Here is a 25,982-nt window from a genome sequence, read left to right as displayed (position 1 = left end):
TCATTTGGACGTACCCAAGAAGGCTACTTTTCAGGGACGCTTGGTACTCACTGCTCTAATAGGAGTGAAATGGAAATGAGGGTGCTCCTCACCTCTTCCCAGGCCTTGAGTGCTACAAGTGGCCATAAGCAACCTGTAAAAATAATCTATCAGTGCTGATGGTGTGCAGAAAGAAAATAACCCAGTATTTAGATCAGTGTACAAGTAAAACTACCGGAAGGCCATCTCCTTTATTCTCCATCATGAACGCTACATAAAATGATAGCACGTTCAAAAACAGGAGAAATGAGTACGCATGAGCAATATGAATTGCTGTGATAAATGGGTGTGACTCCCACTCTATGCTGATGCAATTTATGATTTATTTGTTCCATGCTAACAAATAAATCAGGTGGATATGGAGCACACCCAGATGCAAAAGGGCATTCTGAATTCCTGAGCTTTCTGGCAATCCAACTCTGAAGAACCCAAGTACCACCACAAGTGTAGGTGGGTCAGATTTTCTTCTGTCCAGAAGACCACACTGCTGCTGTACCTTCTGTAAGAGTTTTTTATGAAACCTGTAATAGGACCCAGGTCAAAGAAACAACAAAGGACTGCATTTTCAGTTAATTCCTTAACCTGCTCCCCCTACACTTAGAAGGATTGTCCTAATCTAGGTGAGCACTAGAGAACAGAGTATCAAGAGTGTTCCCCAACTTCCCTCTTCCCTTTGCATCTCTGTGTAGCTAATGAGTACAGTCTCCTTTGAAAGAATATGCAATATTAGTGACTCCATGAGATCTAAATACCTAAAATATGTTTAGAGGGGGATTTATTTTCCTACTGAATGTGTCAGCGGAGTGGTACTAGATGATCAGACTAGGAGAGTTGCTGCTCTAGAGTGTTCTTACTTTGAACTTGTGCAAAAAAACCTGGCTGAATCAACTGGAACTAATGAACTGTTATTAGTTATCCTAACTTCATTCCCAGAAAAAATAATGGAATTATTAATTTGGGACTCCACCAATAAAGAATCAGAAGCAGAAATACAGTTGATGTCAGACAGTGTGGTTCCTTAGAAGGTGTTGTCAAACAAGCATTTAGGATAATTAACAGGGTACACGCCAAACCAGGGAACAACCCATAGCCTGCAGAATGGACGCAGCCTCCAGAGCATTTGGATCCACCCTGCACAGTAATGGCCCCAGTGGCATTCAGCAACAGGGGTTGCCTACACTACACCATACTGCAGGAGGTTACCCAGGGCTTCAGCAGAGAGAGAGGTTTCCCTATACTGCGCCAGTCAGGAGGCAAAAGGAAAGGATAGAGCATGTCGAGTCCTAGCGTTCACCCAGCTCAGACTCAAGCTGGGTCATTCTAGTCCCCTGCCAGAAAACATTATCAACCCCTCCAGATTAAGAACAGTCTCACTGACAAATCTGAAAATACAGTTGTAATGGGTAGAGATCTGTCAGCAGAACTGTTGGTAGTTGGGTTCCTCAAGGATCAGTTCCAGGTCTAACATTATTCAGCATTTTCACAAATGATCTAGAAGATATTCTGGAATTTTTAAAATGAGAGTAGTTCTCCTGCTAAAATATAAGATTTAATCCAGTTGCTGGGAGAAATTCTACAACCTGCATATGTTGGAGGTCAGACTGGATTGTCTAGGGGTCTTTCTGGCCGGAGTCTATGAATCTGTGAACTTAAGTTTCCTCTAGGGCTCCTTTTGCAATACAACCCTTCTATACAGGCCACAGTCTGGCCTACACTTAGGCAATCAGAATGCAGATGTTGTAATTGTACATGCAGACTGTGATCTGTGTATGCACCTGTGAGTTCTTTCACATGCAAATAGATACGTCAGGAAATATTAATAGAGCAAGGAAAGAACATGTGTACGAATTGACCCTAAGTGTCCAGGACTAATCACTAGACAGCTGGTTAACTGATCACTTCAAATGGCTAATTGAATTGATAGGATCTTGCAGCAGAATTAAAAGCAAGAAAAGTGTTCCTATGTCAAGATAGGGAATACACAGAAAGATCTGTAACACAAGACTAACAACACAGTAAACACCAATGTGTTTAAAGCAGTAAAAATAGCCTGGATGCTCACATCAAACTCTTCAGAGTATTTTCATGGGCATTCAAGTGCTCTAGTGTATCTTACATATGCTCAGAGTGCTAAGAGCTTTCTGTCCTGGAAACAGGCATCATGTTCACTGTCAACATTGCCTTGACCAATGAGATACTAGAAAGTACCTGAGGTGACCAATTTACTGCAAGCCTCAGAGACAATTAATAGATACAACCTGTGACCTAAATGCCTGGAAAAGATGACATAAAATCCAGGCTTCAGAAGATCTCAGTAGAAGCATGGCTCAGAAGTTTCCAAAATGCCGCAGAACCAGATGAGAGTAAATCTTGATAATTCACAAGCCTTGCAAACAACCACTCCCTCCTTGTCAAGCCAAAACAAACACACCTTGTTTTAAATAACTTTGAATTTATTTACTTTCTGGCAAAGATTAAGTGATAGATTGGTAATCACATGTCTTTGAATGTGCTCCTCTGTCTATATGAAACCATTCCTTCCAGACCGGGCCTGAGGGAAAATGGTGCCCTCAGCTAACTTGTATTTTGGCAACCCCTTCCCACCCCCAAGTCAGTGGCACTGCTACAGGCACTGCCGCTGTGTAAGGGCAAGGTGGGTAGACTGGAGCAGGTGCCCACCCTGCAGGTGCCTGGCCCGGCTCCTCCTGAATAGTACTTGGAAGCACGGGGCACGCTGGGCAGGACTGGACACCACTCCTCCTGCCTGGGACAGAAATTGGCCAACGCAGGCCGGGCAGGGCAGGGCAGGGGAAGAGAACCAATATGTAGTTGTTTGCAACTTCTTTTTCATTATGAAAGGCATCATCTACTCAAAAACTCCTGATCACTCAAATAATGGTCTTTACAACAATTTGCAGAACTGGGCAACTTTTTGTAATTTTTTTAGTTGCTCTTGATACAAAGTTCAAAATGTGTGACAGGCTCTCCCAGTAGGTATAACAAGTACCCGGCGCAAAAGTATTATACAATCTACATTAATCAAATATGGCAAGAGTGAGGAATTGAACACCACGCTTGCTTTTACTTCCTATAATTTTTTTTAAACACTCCCTTATTTTTTGGCCCTTTATTGGTCTGTTTCTTGTAAATTCCTGTACAAGTTTCCAGACTTTCTCTCATGTTCTTTTTTTATCTTTATCAGAGGTTAGCAATGTTTTTGGACAGGATGCCAAAAACACCCTCAATCTCAACTTGTAAAATGCTGGTGTGCCAGGGACAGATGGTGGGAAATCTGCAAGAGGCCTGATTCTTGTTGTGGCAGTGCAGCCCTGGCCCCTTCCCCACCATCCACCTCAAGGCACACGTGCCAAATAAAAGGCTTTCACGTCTCACACTCTGGTACCCATGTGCAGGGTTGCTTACTCCTGATCTATACCTTTCACCTCTGTGGTAGGCCTGGCAAAGAAAAAGCTCAGCCCTGCATCCTTAGGCTGAGATTCCTGATTGAGTTTTCCACAAGAAAGAACATTTTGCCCTTAGTTTTTTTAACTGTCTCAGGTAAACAAAAACAAAAACCTCAAATGCGGTATGGAAGCTTTTCTTGCAACATACCTCATATGAACTTAATTTTGTACCCACTGACAACACACGTTTCCATTAACCCCTATAGTTCCTGGATGGTGGGCAACTTTTCTGATTAAGGATTGCAGCACTCCTAGTACTCTGCTGTTCTTACAGTCACAAGGCCAATATTCTTGAACTTGTAGTATGTGACATTAAGAAAGATATTCTACCCAAGTGCCATGGTACCATATCATCTCACACTTCTGAACACTTTGGTCACTTGCTGCTGGCTGGCATACTGAATGAAGTGCTAGTTCCTCCCATCAGCCAGGACAGAGGCAGTTGTATAATCTCTACACCCCTACTAACCAGATCCTCCTATTCTTCTAGCACCTATCTTCCCCTACCTACAGCCTCCACTCCACCTGCCGTTGCTCTCTTTCCATCATACACTCAATCAGGGTTCAGCAAAGCATATTCTTCTGCTGCCACTCTTCACACTCTACCTCTGCCTCATTAAGCTTTCCATCTCACACTGATTTACACTCTACTATCCCACTCCTGAATTATTAAAATGTTAATAATGAAGGAGACAAGTTTTCATAATAATTTTTTCCTTCAAAGAGTTTAACTTGGATCTGTTCTTTCAACATCTTCTGGCCAATAAGAAAAAGAGGATTTATCAGGTGGAATTTCATACAGTCTTAACTGCACATATGTATAATACACTGTCACTGAATTATGTACTTGCTCTACATTTAGAAGAGTTCACGATAAATATAGTAACCCAAATGTTTTGGGCAGCCTACTGAGGGACAATCTATGTTTTTCTGTACTTAAATCAGTGATATCCTCAGCTGTGAACTACTTGATTTTCTGGGTACATACATGCTACCTTGTCAACACTTCTACCCTTACTAGTTAAGGTACTCATACTGCTTCCATTGAATCCAATGAAACATTTCCCACTGATTTCAATTAAATCAGCAGTAGGGTTCTGAGAGGTGCTTAGCAGCCACGATTCCCACTGACTGCATGAGAATGGAGGGCTTTCTAGCTCTGCATCCTGATTCACCAATTGTGAGGCTGGTTTTTAATTTTCTGGAGCCAGAAACAGGAATAAAGTTCTGGGAAGATACTTAAAACAGTTTTGTTTGTTTTACAGAAGAAGCACGGAACAAATTAAGCTCTACCCTTTTTGCTGCCAGTAGCAACTAGCAGAAGGGGTCTATTATTGTTTGTAATACTTAAAGACCTTATTAAACATTTTGGGCAGATTTTTATCTTCTTTTGAGTTTCACAGGGCTGCAATTGAGAGCAGAATGAGCACTCTGGAACTGGTTTAATTCCCTGACCCTGATCTGTCTAGTATTAGACTAAGGCCATGGATGGAAGTTACATTTACAGCATTACAGACTCCTTTGCAGTGCTACAAAAGTCAAGTAAACAGATGTGCACACCCCTTGGATTGCTACAGAAATAGCAAAGAATCCACAAACGCTGTGTGTGCATGTGTGTGTGGCTTTAAACATAATATTATATTAAGGAAAAAATATTTATGTACACTTATCCCATGACATTTATTTCAGGATTATACATCCTCAAAGAAGAGGATGACGGAAGCCCATTGTTTAAACCACAGCAGCATTGTTAACCAAATACCTTGGCTAATAATAAATACTTGTCAATGGCCAGGGTCAGTGCTTCTCTTGTGCTACTAAATGTATCACCGCAGTAAGCACAATGAACAATCCAAAATACAAGTCTTTAAAAGAAAATGTTTGCCAAATATGCTCCTTGTATACCACAATTACAATACTAGATTGACAGTTTGCATACAAATTCCTTCATAAATAAATCTGTTAGTACCATGGACAGGTGATATTCTGAAGATATCTAATGGACTGGACTAAGACTCAAGGGACTAGAGTTCAATTCCTGTTTTTTTCACAGACCTTCTACATAATATTAGAAAAGATACTTAATTTCCCTTGTTCTTAGGTAGTACTTTCCTACCTATCAAGGTGTTTGTAAAGATAAAATGACTTAATCATTGTAATGTGCTCAGATACCTCAGTAAATGGAGACTTTTGCACTTAACAGGCCTCTGGTTTCTAACTAATACTGGATTGCTTGGAAAAAAAATCAATACTTGATTCCCTGATACTTGATACTGAAAACTGGTACTTGATTGCACAGCACAATCCATAACATTTCTCAATACTTTGCAGTAAGCAAGCCAATATGCAAGAGTATGCTGTCTAAAAGTACAAAATAAATATGACATCCCAACCAGCAACCCTTGTATTCAAGGGATGGCTAAGGGGCTTTCCTTCTGTGATAAAGTTCATTCCAGTCTCTGGTCACATCACATTGCTAAACCATGTTTACTGACTGGCCCTTGCTCAAACATACCCACAAAGCAGCTTATTTATATCTGAAGTGCTCCCAGCTGCATCAAATGGTAGGTACAGTTACAAACACTTTCCTGCCTCATGAAGTATCAACCCGAAATCAACGTGCTTTGTCTGTAAGCTTTGCTAACCCCTAGTAACATTTGAACCTAAGAGTGCCACTTCACTGACAGCAACATCAACAATTTATTAATATATATATAAAAAAGGAGAAATGTTATTAGGGCCTTTTCAGGCTTGTTCAGTTTCTTTTTCCTCTATCAGTCCTATAAAGTGACATAGGGGGTGTTATCTGCAGAAGGAGACAAGAACTAGGATTGGACTTCCAAAGAAAACTGTTGATGAAATGGCCTGTTCCCACCAAATAGGAACATCAGCTTATTCTAAGACAGTGGTCAACAACTCTGAGAGTCATGAGCTGGATGTGGCTCTCAAAGCTGCTGGGACTGGCCCACCAAGCTAGAAGGAAGGCTGCGTTTCTGCCCTCACTTCTGCTGAAGCTGGGCATCAAAGAACTGCACTGGATCTGAGCAGCTGGAAGCAGCAATCACATCACTGCCATTTCTCCCCACCCCTTGGACCCTGGCTGCACCCCAGGCTCAGCTTCCAGCTGGTGAGGAACCAAACTGGGGCTGGGCAGCTTCCGGCTACACACACTGCAGCTGCGGGTGGAGGGAAGAGAGGAAGAAGCAGAAGCAGTGCAGATACAGCACCTAGTTCTCCAGCTCTGATGCAGCTTCCCATCAGCTGGAAGCTATGCTCACGCAGAAACTGGGGAATGGGAGGCTAGAAGTGGTGCCAATTCAGCTTCCAGCTGCCTAGTCCTGGCATAGGCACAAGCAAACCCCCCTTGCTGCTGACATGCTGTGGAAGCCACCCCACCCACGCTGGGCAGAAGCCAGGTCGTTACAACCCACAGCATGAAAAAATTCCAGCCCCTCTTGTAAGCTATAGTTTGTCCCCAAACTGTTGGATACTTTTTCTGAAGACCTGTATATACTGGTAAGGGGAACTGTTGCTGAAATGGGCCCTGTTACATAGCAGTGTAACAGAAGTCAAGAGACCCTGTTACTTTAAGACTCCTTTCTAAGAAGGAAACAGCAGGCAGAGGCTGCAATTTGTTGTGTACAGTTGAGCTAGGGCCAGGTACATGAGAGTAGCAGCCAAGGGAAGGCCAAGATAGTGACTACAGGACTTCAAGTACATCACAGTAGGCAAAAAGGCAAAGCTCCAGGCTGGGAGAAGGACAATGAATGTGTCTCAGCTGAGCAAACTGCAGGGAAATGTGCATTGAGCTGAGGGGACACACCTGTGGCTGATCAGAAAAGCACATGACCAAAACAGGTGGAGCCCAGGGAGATACAAACTCAGCTCCAGCACAGATGCTGTAGTCTGGATGGGAAAGAGCTTTTGCTAGCATTACCTACAGCAGAATGGAAGCTGCAGACCTAGAGAAATTCTTGGAAGGGAGCCAGCTGATTAGGCTAAGGTTCCCGTGGTAGTATAAAGCAGTGGTTCTCAACCTCTGTAGAGTCAAGTCAACCCTTGTTAGGACTTGAGGCACTGTTTAGACAATGCTAACTCTTAATTTTCACCTATTACTATGGTAAAAGAATAGAATAAGTCTTCTGTTCTGAAGATCAAAACAGGTCAGAATGTTTTTAACTCTACAACTTACATGAAATCTCTGTGTTTACTTATCTTTTCAATTGTGTTTGAACACTTAACAATGCTAACTCACATTCTATGGCACCCCTGAAAGGATCTCAAGGCACTACAGAGTGCTGAAGCACCCTGGTTCAGACATATTGATCTACTATATGGTTGGAGACTGCTTTGGTTTGGAACTTCTTCTGGTTTAACTGGTGGCTTGGAAATGACTATAAAGGGTGGATTGCAGGCCACACTGCAAAGTGCCTGGGGCACTCTGCATCTTGAGCCCTGCCCCATGCAGAAGAACAAAGTAGGCTAAAGCCAGAATCAGAAGGTTAAGCCTGACAACTACAGCTAGAAACAAGGTTAGGCAGGGGTGCTGAAACCAAGATGGGACCAAAGGCTGGAGGGCTGACAGAGGCAGCTGCCCTGCTGGGGATGGGGGCCTGGTGGGCTGGATGAGTGCATGTGAAGAGTGGCTCAAAAGGGCCTTCTACATAAAGGTAGAGTAAAACCTGTGAGGCACAGGTGTGGCTATGGGGGAAGCTACAGGCTATGATTAGGGGTGAAGACCCAGGTGGCTATATAAAGGGATGGATATCCTGAAAGGCAGCTGGTCTAGGCACAGGGCAGTGCTACTGTGGCATCAGGTGGCTTAGCCAGGGGCTTGAAAAACATAGATTGGAAAAACAAGTGACTGAGGCCAAACAGGAAGAGAGCACCCCAAGGCTCTCTCTGAGTCTCCAAAAGCAGCCTCCCAAATCTATAGGTCATCAAAAATGTGGCAGCTGAAAAGGAGGCAGTAGGCTTGGGAGGTTAAAGTCAGCAGGGCAGGACAAATTCACCTGCCAGGGGGAGCCATGGTTGTCTTCAAGGGCCAGGAAAGGGAGTGTAAGCAAGTTAGTAAGCCTGTTGTCTTGCAGGCTGGCCTTGCTGGGGGGGCTCCTCAGTTAGTTACTTAAAAGTATGTGCAGTCTGAAGATGGGTTGGTGAGCCTGCTGACTTGCAGTCTGACTTTGCCTTGTGGGCAAAGTCTGCTGGAGCTACTTGGCCAGTTCCTTGAATGTAAGCAAGTCTTACCCAAACCAATCAAAACTTGTAGCCCTTCTCCAGGCCCTGAGAAGCCCTTTTGCTCTGGCCCCTTCTAGTATCAAGCTTATCTATGTTCCAGCTGGCCTCCTGCCCACAGACCACTTCTTCCCTCTAGCTCAACTCTCCCAGTTCTTCCCTCTGGGGTTTTAACTGTCAGTGGAGTACTCAAAGGAGGTAATTTCCTGCAGTTGGACTGTTGCAACATGGCTTTTTGCTCCCACTTAAAAGGGCCAGCCTACCTTGTTACAAGGGCAATGGAAAGAAATTCTAAAATCAAACTGTTATTAACCTAGTGGCTTAACTGACTTAACCCAAACTTGAGCAATGTATAGATATCACTACATACAGAAAGTCAGAGAAGACCAGCAACTGGCATAACAAACAAAGTCTGCTTACTGTCTTTCAGTTTAAGTATATATCCAGCAGCTACACTTCAAGTGATCTTCTTTTGCTATTTTTAAGGCCAAATTCTGCACCTAGGTGTTTTCCACAACTCTATTTATCCATTAGATGAAACTCTAGCTCTTATTATGTTGAACTCTGGCTAAAGTTAGTAAGATGTGTGCCTACACATCTGGGACATAAGGCCCAGTCCTCCACCCTATTCTAGTTCTGGCATTGCCAAGTCTGAGCAAAGCAGCTAGAAACCTGCCCTAAATGGAAAAAGCAAGGTTTTCCCAGGAAATTCTCTCCAGAGATGGTAAAAGTCTAGGCCTGTGCAAAGAGCCTAGTATTCGCTTTGGATTTGGCAGATTCAGGAGACAGTGATTCAATTCAGTGATTCAAATCACCATTGCAAATAGATTCAGCTGAATCCAATTCTGAGATCTGGCTGCAGCCCAATCTCTGAACTGTCCCCATCCCCTGCCGACTCTCAATGGCTGCCCCACCCATTCTCCCAGCCCTCTACAAAAAGCCTGTATTCACTAGCTGCTGCTAGGGGATGGATGGGCATGCTGCTTCATGCTCTGCCATGAGCCTCCCAGCCTACCCCAGCTCCTAGCCTTTTAAAATAAAAAAGCCTCAATGTACTAGCTGCTGCCCCTTAACTGCCCTGCCTGGGGGGGGGGTGTTCTGCCATGAGCCCCCAGAACCCCTGAGGCTACTGCAGCAGCTGGTAAGTCCAGAAGGGTTTTGGTTTTTAAAGGGCCAGGAGCTGGGCTAGGAGAGTGGGCAGGATTTGAGGGGCTCATGGCAGAGCCCCCCACATGCTGTGGGGCAGTAGGAGGCAGTGGGGATCACCCCTCTGCCTTGCAGCAGCCAGTGAGTGGGGGCTTTTTCTTAAAGAGCTGGGAGCTGGAGCCAGGGATGGCAGCCATGATAGGTCCTGCCAGCAGTCCCCCCCCCATGGTCCCCTCTCCCCAACTTACCAGCATGGAGTCTAGCTCCAGCTCCAACTCCCTGCTCCAGCCAGCAGGAACTTCCTGAATTGCTAAAGCTCTGCGAATGTTTTACGAATAGATTTGGAGAGCTTTGAATCAATTCAGACCTTTTAATTGGTCTCCTGATTTGATTTGGAGATTTGGCCACTGCATCAGGCCGAATCTCCTCTGAATCCAATCAGCACCCGAATCTTTGCACAGCCCTACAAGTGACTACAGTTGGCTCTACTCCCTAACCTATTTGCATATCTGAGATTCAGAGAGGAATGGGGAAGTGTGCCACAAGCAGAGTGTAGAGGAGTTCACAAGATTCTCCACTGGCAGAGTACCTGGCTCCAGCCAAATTAAATTGCAGAGCTGTGTCTGCACCTGCCTAGCCAAGGATTATGAAGGTAGCAAAGAGTTCATCTGCACTAGCAGCAAAGTTTATGCAGTTGATCTGATGGCCAGACTCTGGACTCAATCATTTGAATGGTCTATTCCTTAGAGCAGGAAAAAAATCTTTCTGAACTGGGGCAACACTTGACCATGTCATACCTCAGTAAAGACAAGGTTGAAACTTAAGAAGTCTTTGGCCATAGTTTAAAATATTTTTTTAATAAAGTATAGGTCATGGTTTTGAATGTTTTACTTGTTTTATTAAACAAAAGAAACATTTTCAGTACTTTTCTGAATTTGTAGTCTTTCCTGTAAGTAGGAAAGAACAGTTCCTCTTTTAACAACTGAAAATAAAGATCTGACTTAACATATATTTGCAACATTTAAGAACTATTTCTACCCTTTGCCACCAGTGTGCTTCCTTCCAACCAGAGCTGAGGTTGTTTTTTTTTTAAAGATTAAATAATAACTACGAAAGGCATAACATTGCTTATCTGGAATTTTGCTCTTCTAAATTGTCATGCTAAAAGCAAAGGTTGGATTTGACTTCCTTTTTAGCAATCATTTCAGCAATCTAGACAGGATGCAGCTAACTGCAGTACATTTTTATACATATCTGCACTAGCTTTAAAATAGCCCTTTTCAGCACTGATAGTAGCCTCCCTAACTACGGCAGCCTGGAGCTCAAAGCATCCTGACTGCTCAAATGTTTATCCAGCATCTGAGACAGGCTTTAGTCAATACTGAGTTCTGGGCTGTCATGGTTAGATTGCAATTTGTGTCAAATATAGCTGATTTAAAGCTGGCTCGGCAGAGTCTATATTACATTTTTACTTTCAATCAGGGAGGTTAGGATAGATTCTTTCCACACCCTTTCTAAACACTACTGATCTAACAATCAAATTGTGCATGAAATCAGTTCATGATTCAGAACTATCAGGGACTGCATTTTAAAAGACCTAATCTAATGACAGTGTTTTCTTTAATTCTACTGAGCTTGGACCTGTATTTTTGAGAACTGTATTTCTGATAACTTTTTTAGTCAGATCTGCATTCCCTGCATATTCATTCATACCTACTGACCTCGGCAACAAAAATATGTTTCCTAAGTAAAGTTCTTATTCTTGATGCTATAGATCCCAGCTCTGGGAGACTCAGCTGGATTCCATGCTACTGAGGGCAGAATTGGTTTGCTGAATCCCTGTTAAATTGTGAGGACATGCAAGCCAGAAAGGAATCTACGTTTTTGTTTTTGTTTTTTATTTCAAAACATGCTCAAATTTACAAGACTGAAAACTAGAAAACTGGTTTTGATTTCTTGTCACCTTGCTTTAAATAACAGATTTTCCTGCCATGAAATGCTACTGAACAAAACATAATTTCAACTGTGATTCTACATCTAAACAGAAAGCAATAATGTGGAGGGAAGATCTACAGCTTTAAACTTTTATTCAAAGGATAGCATATACAACAGTGCACTGTCCCCTACTACTTCTACTATACTTCACTGAAGCCCTTTTGCTGTTACTATTACTTAGTAGCACTTGGTATGTTCACAGAACAAGACACATTCATTATCTCAGTGAAACAGAACAGCAGGAAATACATATTATCTTTCCCATATTACAAACCAGAAGCCTGAGACAAAGGCATATATCTAGGGCACCTAATTGTACAAAGTTGCAATACACAGCACAAATGGATTTTTGTCCTTCAGTTTACTTATTAAAGAAGTAGGGACATTATATTTTGTCTTATTAATATTTCCACAGTATTTTTAATGAGAACATTATAGGACTTGATTCTTCACTGCTTTCTCTCAGAAGGCACAGCCAAAACAAAAGGAAACAGATGGCTTCAGATAACCATTATCCCTTCTGGATTTTAGCAAGTTCTGTGTTGGCTCCCAGCAGAAATTAGAACAGATACAAAGGTTTCTGCTCCAACCCAGTGACTGGTTTAATTCACAGGAGCCCTACCAGGGCTGTATATCCTCACAATTCTGAGGTGTAGGACAGACTGCTTAGCCTTGCCAGAACCCAAACACATGCCTACACCTCCGGCTCCAAGAAAAGACAAAGCCCTATCCCACTCATGCACTGGAGATGCATTCAAGTGGCCACTGCCCTATTTCTAAACAAAAGCAGCAATATAGAGGCCATAGAGGAGGGCCTAGAGGAAAATTATTCAATACATCTATCTTTTCAATACCAGCTTAAATTTATAACCAAAAATGAGCTCTGCTGACATGTGGTCTTCCACAAAAGTGAATCTGAATTAACTGTTAAAGTAATTTAATTAGGCTGTGTCAAACTTGCTGTGTGGAGTCTAACAGAATTTTTAAAAGCCGTTATTTGATTTAGTTAACTTAATTTCACTTCCAAAATAAACAAAGCTATCAGATTAAAGCTACGTCCTCTCTGAATAAGACCATCTACATGGGAGTTTAATTCAGTTTAAAAATCATGCCTTTCATTAATTTAGATTAACTTTCATGAACAGCCATTTGTAGGCAACCCCCAAGAAGATACCCTGCAATCCATATCTGGAATGTGTCATATCTATAATTCAGAGGATTTGTTAATGTTATAAAACTGGAGTGGAAAACTCTATCCCAAAAATAGATTGCCCCAATAAGCCCTTTCACACTTACCTTTCTCACATTATAAAAGTCCCGATGGGGATTACTCTTCAGTTCTTTGAATTCAGACATGTCATTTAACATCTCATGTAAACTGAATTTAGATTCTAAAAAATTCAGCCTTCGATGGCAATATGTTTTTCTGCAGGGGAAAAAAGATTATGCTTTGATTATGATCAAATTAAAAAGAATTCAAACATACAGAATAAGTTGTTTTCATAGTAAAAACAGAAATGAGATTACCCACATCATCTTTCCTATGTTTTTTTATAAATATTAAATGTTAAGAAACTTCAACATGGTCTAAACCCATCACTTTCAAAGCTTGCCAGATCTTTGGGAAAGCTTTTATTTAGATTAAACCGAACAAATCTGATGGAATATACTACCCTTCAGGAGCTGGGGACACTCAAAAGAGTATAGACAAGATTTCAACAGGCTACATTGATTAAGTATTAAAAAATAATGTTCAATGAGCTGTGGTTTAGCAAAAGTAGTAAATGGCAGGAACTCAGTGGCTGGGAACCGGGAAACAGTGTGATGTAGAAAATTCATGAGACAAGGTTAACAAAAAGAGTTTACTTAGGTTGGTCTCTGTTGACAATAGGTAGGTATCAGAGTGGAAGAGCCTAACTATAAGCAGGCATATCATTTTTCCACTGAGTAAACAGGAATTTAAATGCACCTCAACAAATAGTTTGGGATGTTTGTCTCTCCCGCAGCTGTCCAACTGGTGGCTTATGGGCTGTATGGTCCCCAGGCTTCCCCGACTGCTGTTCCCTTCAATGTTCTGGCTGCTGCTGCAGCTGTAGTCTCCAGGCTCCCCCATCCTCTGGGTTTTGCTTCTTGCCTCTGCCCCCAGGTGACAAGGCAGAACAAGACACCATGGCTCAGTGCAGCTGCAGTGCTTGGGGAGCTCACAATGCAGTGTAATGGGGGAGTTAACAGCCAAGGAGGTGAGAGGAGGCCACCCATCCACCTGGACAGTGCAGCAGTAATGGGGCCACCTGCCCACATGGTGCTAGGAGACTTTTCAGCTGGGAAGATGAAGGTAGGGATCCATGGCCCTTACTGGTGCCCCTGCAATGTGGAGCTCCTGCTGGTTTGGCCATGTGGTGCATTGTTCCCAAACACTATGAAGTTAAACAGACCAGGTATAACAGTCCATTTAAAAAAAAGGTTGCTCTGTGAGTTTGCAAAGGAGGCACAAACAACAGGCAGATTTAACTTCACCGCTGAACAAGACAGAAGCAAAATTCAACATCCTACCTTCAATCAGACACCATCAATTAACAAACCTGCTTCTGCCTATTGTTTGTGCCTCCTTTGCATACTCACAGATCAACCTTTTTTTAAATGGACTGCTAAACCCAGGGGATTCCTACCATCTTTTAACTCCCCTGTGCAAGATGAAGTCTCATTTCTACCTGGGAGAACTTTTACAATCTTTCAATTCTCCTTTGCTTGAGGAAGGGTGTTTGGCCCAAAAGCTTGCAAAGAGAGAACATTTTTTGATACTATTTAGTTGGTCTAATAAAAGATATCACCTTTACCACAAGAGTTTTGTTTGCCTATGATTTGCATCTTAATTTCTGAGTGATGTAACCTTCCTTCTAGGACCAGGCTGTCCAACTCAGTCTCACAGGCCACAAGGGGCTGATATGTAGCCCCTATACTCCAGTCCATCCACCACTCCCTCCAACTACTCTAGTTGCTGTTGCCCTCTGCCCCACCCCCACCCCCAGATCTCTGGGCTCCCCCTCCTCCAGCTGCCACTTGCTGGCCCCACATGACTCAAGGAGCCCACAGCTTAGCAGGCCGGGAGACCCTGCCCAGCATAGGAAGCATCCACATGGCAGGGCTCAGCAAGGTGCCACTGGTGTCAGTGTAGCATGGGGCCTGTGCAATCTCCAGCCCACGCAGGTGCAGCCCTCAGTAACTCCAAAGCTGGACAGCCCTGATCTAGGGAATGTGATGGCTGTAAGAGAGGCAAAACATTTGAAAGGATAACCCAAATGGTTCCTTTGTTCCAGAGTCCCAGACCAGGACTTTTTGGAATTGCACTGGATGGAGTTCTCCTCTTTATTTGGGGCTGAAGTATTATGAGTCTATCATCCCATAATATTACCCTGCTTCCTGACTAAAGACTGGTAAGTGTAATATTTAATTTTTTTTTTAAAAAAAGAGCACACAATCTTGGTTCATTAATTGAAAGAAAAAGCTAACGCTATTTGGACAGTCGTGGTGATATTCAAGTTTTAACTCCCACACCTCAAAAGGTTTGGTTCAGATTAGGCTCAAATCTTGTGGAGGGAGGAGAGAGGAAAAACATATTGGGAAACGTACGTTGGACCATCTGCAATAAGAGCAAGAACATGGCTGAGGTCAAGTGTGTAGGTCTCCAGGTCAGGATACGGCAAGCTCCGAGGCTCGTTCAGTCCCATCATTTCTTTGTTGTCATAAACAAATGGAATTCCTCCTTTCATCTTGACAACATAATCCAAGTTGTCTGGAGCGTCATCAAGGTTATAAGGATCTTCTAGTTCTTTTGGGGGAGGATGGAAATCTGTGAAGCAAGGTTGATGGCACAACAGGTATCTTAAGAAAAAGGCAACCTATTCAAAAAATAATTACAGCAGGGCCATTTTAGATTCTAACAGCTGATCTATCTATTAAAGCCACAGAATCATAGAAAAGTAGGCCTGAAAAGGACCTCAGGAGGTCATCTAGTCCAACCCCCTGCTCAAGGCAGTATCATCCCTATCCAAACTATCCTAGATAAGTGTTCGTCTAACCCAGGGGTGGCCAAGATGCAGCCTGTGGACCAGCCCTGTATACCACTTTGGGCCCACAGGGCTGGATGAATTGGGCACCACCAACCTAACCTGTTCTAAAAACTACATTAACCACCTAGTTGAGTGAAGCACTTTGATCCCAAACACCAAAAACACCCTAACCTGCTATAGGGGAAGTATGGAGAAGAGGGCACTATCCTCGCACTTACGGCAGGCAACGGTGGAGGCATTGGGGCTGGTGTGGGACACTTACCGGAGGTAAGCTATGTGCTCCCAGAGGCAAGACAGGGCTGAGGGCTGTGGCTGGGAGCTGGCACAGGGCAATTGCTCCACTTCCCAGCCCTGACACCATGTGCCTCCTCGCTCCCAAAGGCACAGCGAGGCAGGGACAGGGGCTGGCACAGGCTCCACCAGCTCTGGGGAACTGCTCTGGGGGCTCTGCATCACCTTGGGGAGTGAGGCACATGGCATCAGGGCTGGGGAGCAGAGCAGTTCCCCGGAGCTGGCAGAGCCCACAGAGCAGTTCCCAGCCCCCATTCCCACCTCGCCATACCTCTGGGAGCAAGGAGGCACATGCCATCGGGGCTGAGAAGTGGAGCAGTTCCCCGGAGCTGGCAGAGCCCACGCCAGCCCCCATCCCCACCCTTGCCTCGCCTCACCTCACCTCAGGGAGGAACTGCTGCCTGTCCCACTTTAGTACTGAGGATCTTACCTTCAGTAAGTGTTCCACACTGGCCCCACTGCCCCTCTTAGTTACTGCATTGCACTTCAGAAAGCTTTGTACAGTGTATATCATTTATAGCTGATTAAATAGTTAATTTAAAAGCTTTCTAAAGTGCAACGGACCAAGTCGAATCTGATTTTCCCATAGAAACAATGTTATAATAGGGGGTTATGTTCCTTAATTTCTATTTAAAAAAAACCTTATTATAACATTGTTTCTATGCAAAAATCAGATTTGACTTGCATCGTTTTGACTTATAGCGCCTTTTCCAGGAACGTAACCCGCTGTAAGTGCGAGGACTGCCTGTATTACTTGTATTCTTCAAGTAATATGACTATTCCTCTGAAACGTTAATGCTCCCAATCACTATACCAGAGGACAACCAATAAAATTGTTTATTTTCATCCAGGATTATAGTTGAGAATGTTGTTTGGTTCAGAGAGCCTGTGTAGTTTGTGCTTCTTTTGTTTCCAGGGTTATAATAAAATATGATCCACGCCTCTCTTTCCCTCATTAGTAAAAGTATAACTACAGTAATATCTTCTTTAATATTTTTGTAAAAAAAAAAAGAAAAGTAATATTAAGAAACTTCAGCATAGTCTAAACCTATCACATTCAAAACTTGTCCAATCTTCAGGGAAGCGTATATTCAGATGTGAACTTTATAGTTTAAGTTCCCATCTTGCGTGCAGATGAGAGGAAAACATTTTTAGATCCAAAAAAAGCTACATTCAGGATAGGAAACATCAAAGAAACCAAAAAATGGTATCTATACCCTGTTAAGGTAGGGTTTCTATTTAAGAAAAAAAAAAAAAAGTCATACTTGCTTACCTGGACATACTTCATCTTCGATCTTCCAGTTTTCATCTTGCATAGTACACAAATACTGCGATGTTGTCCTTGGAAAGCGATGGTAGGCAAGACGTGAATACTTCTCTCGAATGAGTAGAGCTTTCACCAGGCTCTTGGCAGCCTGTTCATAATCATCAACTGTAACCTTAAAGGGAAGAAAAAAGAAGAATTAAAAATGGAACAGCTACAAGCATTGGTTTTAGTCAGTAACTTTAACTCATTTCAGTAATAAAAAGATAGTATTTCCAAAAGTGTAAGTATGCCCAAGGTCATAAAGGAACTCCGAGACAACATCCTCAGTTGAAGTCTAATGCCTTAAACACAAAAGCATTCTTCCCCACCATAGGGTGTGAACTTCCAGAGGCACAAATTTGTGCCGCTGCTTTGTGTCCCATCACACGCTCCTGCACGTGCACTTTGGAACACAGCAAATTGTCTCGAGTAGGGATAAGGGAGGCTGAGGCCAGCACCTGTGCTGGCCCCAGCAGTATTACTTGGTGTCCTGGTGCAGTAGGAGCACAAATCCAACATCATTGAGCCTTGCCAGAAGCCAAGGTGCTTCTCTGGACAGCCAGCCCTCCATTTATTCTGGCACATGGTGCAGATGTATGGTCTCCACTGCTTTTTTTCCCCCCAGAGTTTTTTTTTTCTTTTATATACCAGGCAAGGCACATTTTAGTGTTCCAGAAGTGCAGTTTGTGGCACCATAAACCGCACACGCCTGCATGTCTCACTGTGTATTTTTACATCTTCTATCTTCATATGCTAATACATCTTTAATGCCTTGTTACATTTTGTTTCTTTATTTACCAATTAATATACACACACAAATGATTGAGAACATATTCTGCCTCATCACACCCTTACATCTCCAATAACTTTAGTAGCCACTGTACAATTGTATAATAATATGGGGTCATAATATACAATCATTCCACTGTTCATAGTCATGAGGGTTTTTTTCTGGATAAAAAAGAAAAGATTTCTTACCCCTGCACAGTAATCCCCACTAATTGCAACTCTCTGAAATTCTGGTACATTGTACAGCACTGGGACTTGCTGAAAAGCACCTGGAACAACTGGAGTTGCAGGAGACAGAAATGAAGTATTTGATGGTGCCTTTCCTTCTTGGTTTGGAATTTGTAATGACAAGGACTGGGACCGAATCATCTTGAAACTTTTCTTCCTAGGAATCCATGACATAAAAAGATAAATATGTCAAAAAACAAATGATAACAAGGAAGTCTTTTATTCTAGGAAGCTTTCTATAATGTGACAAATAGTTTACATTATTGGAAAATGTTTGTTATAAACATTAACAAGTTTGAAATGTTTAGTCTATTGATAATTCTGACATATGCAGCATGATACACACCATGCAAGTACCATGCACTCAGCCACACACAATATGCCATTGCTATTTGGAAAACTGATCACTTAAAGCTGGTGTAAAGATTTCTTTTTTGCATGTCTCATTGAAATTAGGTCTGACAGTCACTGCAATGAGTAAAAAGGTGTCCGTTCCTGTTAGCAAGAATTGAAAGAGTTCTTCCTTAAAGACTTTCTTAAAGTATTTTATAGGAATTTAATAGTGACAAACAGCAAAGTAAATAGGTATATACTAGGAAAAGCAAATGATTATGTGCTGTCAAGTAATTACATAGGCTTTTTGATTCAAAGTAAAACCTGCAGGACTTAGAAATTTTCTAGTTGATAGAGACAAGACCTGTATTTCACTTCAAAAATAAGTGTATTTCTTATGTGGTATATTGAAAGAAATAGGGGCTAACTCTATAAACGAAAATATAGTTTTAGCTGGCATCATTCATCAGGGCCTAGCCGTACTCAAGTCAAGAGTTTAGCCATTTGCTTCACTGTGGGGCCTTATACACTAAACAAAAATCTTGGTTTTTAATCACTAGTATATCTGTGTGAGGTTTACAGTATAAAATTAGTAAGAGAGACTCTCATAAAGGGCAAATCTTATATTGTACATATAGCTAAATTAATCTGCTGTGTGACATTTTTGCAATGTATTATATTGCTGTACATTTGTAAAGTACTTGAAATAAAAAATTACTTGTTACCTATGCCACACTGACTACCATCTGTGCTTAAAACTAATTTCACTTCATAATTTTATAAGCAGCATGCCAAAATTGTTTAATGACCTTAGAGAGAGATTTTGGCAGTCTTACAAATATAGGTACCTATCACTACTGCCTAATAAAATGATCCCTGATAAAACTTGCCACTTGTTTCAAGAAACGTAAGAGTGTCCTTCTTCCATTCAATGTCAATAAGAGCCCTTAGAGAGAAACTGGATTCTCAGGTCTTTCCATTAATTCCAAGATGGTTTTCTCCCGTTATGCTTAACATTTGCAACATAAATGCAGTACTGGCCAATTCAACAAACCTTGCTTACATCAATAATGAAACTCATCTCTGGGAATGGCTCCACAGAAACTGATATCAACACTTGTATAACTGAATGCAGAACTGGGCCCTACATATTTTTCAGTCACTGAAAGATAAGAATCATTATTAGTCCTATCCCCCATAAGCTATAGCATCCAACTTCCTGCCATTAGACATGTACCAAAGCACAGAGTGAAAATATTTTTATAAAACGTTCTCCTACATTAAGAAATTTAAATGTGGTGTTTTTCTTCCCTATGAGAACAAACATGTACAAAATGGTTGCCTAAAAGTCAACTTTTTCTTTCTGCGTTCTTATTCCTTATATGTTTATGCTAACTGGAGAACCCATGAATTTAAAGCTCTGTGAATCGACATCAAAATATCTCAGCCAGTATCTAATCATTCTCTTCCTTTTCTCCCTTCATGTGGAAAAAGCAACTCACACAAAGGAAAAAGTCCCACTGAGTATTTTTAGACTATCATGTTATATGTTTTATAGATGATGATGTCATTTAATAACCTGCTTTAAGTCAATTACATTTTTCAGTTTCTCTGTCTATAATAAATGTCAAGCCTTTGCTGGCATATTTTTTTTATTTATTTATTTATTTATTTATTTTACAGAGAATACACAACCATTTGAGACTGCTGTCAGTTTTTATATATTTTAAAACACTCACCACTGTCTTCTGAAAACATTCTTTTCATTCTCACAAATGCAACTTCTTTACCTATGATGCTGATTATTTATACTGAAAGAATATCAGAGTGCATTTATATCTCAGTTCCTATGCTGTCTGGTAAGTTTGCCTACTGGGCATACCAGATGGATTGCTAGAAGCGCAATTCAGGATCTGCCTCTCAGTCCAGGCTCTTTCCATAACTCCTTAGGTCATACCCAGATTATCTGCAACAGGGACTGTAAAGGGGCATTACAAAGCCTGGCCAATAGCCAACACATGTCCTACATCTCAATACACCTACACTCAGTGATCCTGAAATAGACTCATTGTGTAGTACTGGCACGTATTGTTTCCATCCCAAGTGGACCAAACATGGTGGGAGTGATGGGCACCTGCAACAGTCTTTGATTCTTACAAAGTGGTACAAATGGTGATCACCTCTCAGAAGGTCTTAAAGTTTTATTGTGCCCTACTCAGAACGTGACCAAGCCAATCCAGAACTGCTTTGCACTGTATGCATATCCTTTCTGGGTATAGGGTGTATTGCAGTTTGCCCTTTGGTCTCCATTCATGCTCCTTTGGTAGTTATTTGTGTTCTGTAATATGTATTTATAGGATAAGGAATCTTTTGAAAGGTCACCGGCTAGCAATACCACAATTATAAGGTGTGCTTTAACAACCCAACAGTGCAAGGGCCTGTAAAGAGCTTGAAAGCAATAAAGAGCCAAAGATGGGAATAAAATAAAGACAATACATATTTAATTCATACCTCAAGGTACAAATGTGCAGCAAAACATTATGTAGTTCTGAAGCACACAATACAGGCTGCTGACAAGCATCTCTTTTGTTTCACTTCTGCACTGAAATATCATGGATAGTTACCATGATATTTGTGATGCGTGTCTATGTACCATTCATGAAAACAGTGACTACTGAACAAACCTTTTAGCTGTCTCCAGAGACTGTTGTTCTGCCAACTCCTTCTGCAGTTCTCTTTCCTTAGCCTCTGTCTGCCCAATAGGACAGTCTTCAGGCACACTGAACAGTGACAAGGCATCTTTGCTGTCTTCTTCTCGGAGAACTTTAGCAAACACCTTCTCTGCTAGAAGCCGCACCTGCTCATCAACTTCAGAAATGTTCAGCTTTGGAAATTGTCGAGGCATCTCAGCTAAAAAATAAGTCAAAGAATTATAACTAAAACTTGCAAAAAACACTAACTTTTCACAGCACTTGTATTGAAATTAAGGTCAATGTAGAGGGTGACCAGGATTTGTACGCAAGAAAAAAGGGAAGTCATTGGACAGCTTTATCTGGCAGGTCAGAACTAACTTGTGAATTATAAATATGGTGAATTCCCTCTATTTGCATGACTTCGTTACTTTCCAAGGGAAGTATGTTTTCCAAGGTTTAAGTTCAACTAGAAACAAAAACCATAGCCCTATGTGAAACTGAATGACATACACATGGCAGAAGTTAAGACAAAGATTTCTACTGTTAAGTAATTCTGTCCTGAAAACTCGCCAAGTGTAAAATATCATCTTCTATTTATCTTCTGGATTATTCTTAGAAGAATACAGAGAAGGCAAGTATCATGATGAATAAAGAAATTTATTTATATTTTCCCATGTGATTCAGGTACACTATGTGGCATATTACTGAGCATTCTCAAATGTAGGTACCTGTGAACTTATTGAAACTGGGCACTAGAAATGAGACAGTTTTTTTAGCAGTGTCATGCATACTCAGCAGAGTAAGTTATACGTATTCATTCTGAACAGGAAGTTAACAGATTACAGAGTTGTACTAGTGCAGACTTGCTTTTTATTCACCTCCTTGTCTGTAAACAAATTCTAAAGCATAGACAAGTTGAAAAATGGTTTAAATGCCTCTCTTGTTAATCCCTTGTTTACCATAGATAACGTAGTAATAGAGATGCTGTTCAGTGGAAGCAGCTATGTGGTAGGAGTTAAACTGCTATTCATCTCAGTGAAAGTTTTTAATTTTTTTAAGGGCTCGTATCCTGCAATTATGCTACACATCAGGAGGAGGCAGGGTATGGACTGTAGGTTTTTTTTAATTATTGCTTTTAATGTTATGCTTACAACTTAACATCCCTATTTAAGTGGTCTTCAATTATTATAACATTTTGATTTTATTAAGGCTGCACTACAGTAGACAGTATCTTTATTCTGCAACTCGATAAATTCACTGGCTTATGTATAACTCATTCAAATATATTAGCCCTAATCAGGGATTTGACAAACAGGGTAGTTATTCAAAGGGAAAAAACAACTCTATGCAAACTATTGCCCAACAGCACTTAAAAATACTTTATAGGGAAATATGTTAAATGCCTTGATAGGTGCTGTGACAAACCAGATTCCATTCTGATTACATATGTTAAAAATAGAGCTGAGCAGGAACTAAAAAAATTGATTCAAGTGCTGCCAAACTTTAGGAAAGTTCAGATCTGAACCCTACATTTTAGAATTCTTTCTGATTTAAAAATTTTTATTTAAATCTATATTTGGTTACTGTTTGTTATACACTTAAATCTAGCATGGATCATGACAATTATCTACCCACAATTCATGATTTCTCAGCCCTCGCATTACAATATTTCTGAAAGTATGATGCAGGCATTCAGATATTTATATGTAATCCATCTGATATGTGATCTTGTTGTTCTCAGTCTAAAAGGTTTTTCCAATAAAACATCCACCTGTTTTCAGAGTTGTTTTGAAAATAATTTTTGCTTTTAGTCTCATTCTTTTAAAAAATGACATACTTATCTTATTATTGTAATATATTCTATAACTTATAAATGATTTACAGGATATTGTTATTCTTCTTTTGAGTTACAGTCACTAGAGAGACTGCTACATCAAGTGGACTGTGGATCTGATCCTTTGTCAATGCTCTTTTCCTCATGTCTAGCAGCACTGTATGATAACCAAATATTAAACCTTCACAAAACAGTTATAATCAGTAACAAATTTTATAACAGGTAGCCTAGTATTTAAATGACAGTACAACATACTGTCTTAAAAGCATCTGATCTCAGTTCACTGAGGTTTGAAAACAAGCTGAAGCCATGGGAGTCTTTCAACTGACCTCAGTAGACATAGTTGTCAGCAACAGTTACTGACACATATATGTGCCAGCAATAAGGTCTTCCTAAGCAGCCTCAGCTGGTGTTGAAAACAGGTTTTACAGCTAGTAAATCAGCTCCATTAAGGGTGTGAGCAATCCCAGCAGAAAATGATTCTGTCTTTTATACAAGTCACTAGCTGAAGATGACAAGGGAGGACCTAGAGCTGAATAATAATTAATGTCTGATCACTCTCCCAATGAATCATGGTCTTTGTTGCAAAACTGTGTTAAAGTGAAATTCAGTAGGAAATATTTTCCAGAATAAACTACTTTATGGTACTTTGTTACTCAGCATGCATCAGGTATACAAGTGTGAGAGGGAAGGATATATTAAGGGTGATACCTTTTACTGTGCCAGTTATGTGGTTGGGATAAAATTAGACAAGCTTTCAAATGCAAGTCATTCTTCCTTGGGTCAGGTGAGGAAGACTGACCTGAGGAAGCATGTCATACATTCAAAAACGTTGTCCAACTTTATCCCAACTACACAGTTGGTCTAAGAACAGATCTTACCCTACAAAATAACTTCTGGACCACCATGGCTGGTCTGTCACTCTTATGCTTTGGATATCTGAAGTGATTTCAGGTCACTAAATCATAGCAACAATGATGTAACAAAATGTCAGAAGTTACACATATGGCCAGCTAATATTTTGTGCTGATGCTAAAGGGCATCTCTCAAGACCTGCTCCTGCATTCCCCACTCAGGCGAACAGGAGATTCAAGTGGGGGACGTTGCCAAGGCAGGGTCATTTTCTTCGCAGCAAAAGTTCAGTTTACATCACTGAGGGAGATGGAGTCAACATAAAGATATCCAAGGCACACTTCATACAGTATTCATGCAAATACCAGTAGCAGTCTCCTCAGGCAGGGCAGGTGACACGTTCACATCTCCGCGTTCACGGATTTATAAAACCGGTTGCAAAAGAGGCTGTTTCCCAGACCTCTAGCCACTGGAGCAGCGCTTCTCAGCCTTTTTTTTCTGTGTTTTTGTTTTTATGCCAGGTGCGCTAGAGACACCCCAGGCGCTGAGGGGGTGGGGGAAAGGCCAGCTCTTGGCTTACGCTCATTTCCTGAGTGCAGGCGCAATTCTTCTGTAGCAAAGGACTCGGGCAGGGCGGGAGCCTGTTTGTCAGCCTCCTGCGCTGCGGGGCACCCCCAAAAGGCTCTCGAGAGCCTGGCTGGGAAGCGGGGGGCTGCCAAGTCCCGAGGGAGGAAATGAGGATGGGAGAGGGGTGCCGGGGCTGTGGCTTTCAGTCGGCAGTCAGAGGAGCAGGGGCACCGGGCAAGAGAGGCTTGAGGGGCCGCCTGCGCGCTGGGACTTACCGAGAGCCATGCTGGGCGGGCAGGGCAGGAGGCTGAGGAGCGGCGGGGGGGGCGGCTGCCGCATGCAAGCAGCCCGCGTTGCCGCAGTGCCGCCCTTTATGGCCGGCAGCATCCCGACCCCCTCCTGCCCGCCCGGCGGCCCCGCGGGCAGCCCGCCAGCCCCTGCACGGGGGGCCGCCCTTGCCCTTGCCTTTGCCCTTGACCCCCCGCCCCCCCCAGTGCTGAGCGGGGCAGCTACCGCGCCTACCTGGGCAGCTCCGCTGGCGGGGACTCAGCGCCAATGACTTGAATGGAGCCGGGCCCGGCCGCTCCTCCCCGGGTGCCGGCAGCTCCCGCCCCGCTGCAAGCCGCCTGCGAGCCAAGGAGAGCCCTGGCGGCGCCTGCTGGCCGCTGCACCGCGCCCGGCCCCCGCCGCCGGCAAGGCGGCCCGGCCCTGCCCGGCGGGGGGAGCCCCTGCCCCGCTCGCTCAAGCAGCCGGTCCAGCAGCCCACCTGTCGGCGTCTCAGTCCAGGCCCCTCTTCGCAGCGGCCCTGGGCGCCGTGACTCAGCGCCAGCGCGCTCCTTATCTTCTGACATTATTTGGCCTTATCTGCGGGCTTTCCGCACGCGAGAGATGACGGGTTGTTTGGGGTTTTTTAAAAACAAAAACAACTTTGCCCAAGGGTCAGTCAGGGCCCGTCCAAACTGGGGGGTGCAAAATGATGTGCAGAAGAAAATAATAGGAACAGCCTTCTAAACAAGAGCCCTGGCTGGCTACGGCTCCACCGTGGTCCAAGACCTCAAGGGAGAAAGACCTCCGAAAAGATGGCTAGAATCAACCTCCATCACAGCTACAACGCCTGGTTACTTCCACATAGCTATATCA

The 25,982-nt window shown here is 42.5% G+C and overlaps 1 protein-coding gene across 2 annotated transcripts in view; it reads right to left on the bottom strand.

The window, feature by feature from the left end:
- The window catches only part of AMPD3 (adenosine monophosphate deaminase 3), a 50,472-nt gene extending 24,962 nt beyond the window's left edge, over window positions 1–25,510 (bottom strand). The window contains exons 1-6 of one of the 2 annotated variants that reach the window (XM_090032689.1): window positions 25,365–25,510; window positions 21,581–21,806; window positions 18,525–18,720; window positions 17,514–17,679; window positions 15,510–15,729; window positions 13,176–13,305 (exon numbers count right to left, since the gene is read on the bottom strand). In XM_090032689.1, the coding sequence (XP_089888815.1) occupies window positions 13,176–13,305; window positions 15,510–15,729; window positions 17,514–17,679; window positions 18,525–18,720; window positions 21,581–21,801 (933 nt within the window). In that variant the 5' untranslated portion in view covers window positions 21,802–21,806; window positions 25,365–25,510. Of the gene's footprint in view, window positions 1–13,175; window positions 13,306–15,509; window positions 15,730–17,513; window positions 17,680–18,524; window positions 18,721–21,580; window positions 21,807–25,117; window positions 25,219–25,364 lie in introns of those variants that run through there. The other variant, XM_090032688.1, reaches the window with a different exon arrangement.
- Window positions 25,511–25,982: the final 472 nt, after the last annotated feature.

This window comes from Crocodylus siamensis, chromosome 2, assembly GCF_052110815.1.
Source record: "Crocodylus siamensis isolate JL-2025a chromosome 2, ASM5211081v1, whole genome shotgun sequence".
Taxonomy (NCBI): Eukaryota; Metazoa; Chordata; order Crocodylia; family Crocodylidae; genus Crocodylus; species Crocodylus siamensis.
The sequence above is the reverse complement of the archived record's forward strand: the minus strand, read 5'-3'. Positions and strand labels throughout refer to the sequence as shown.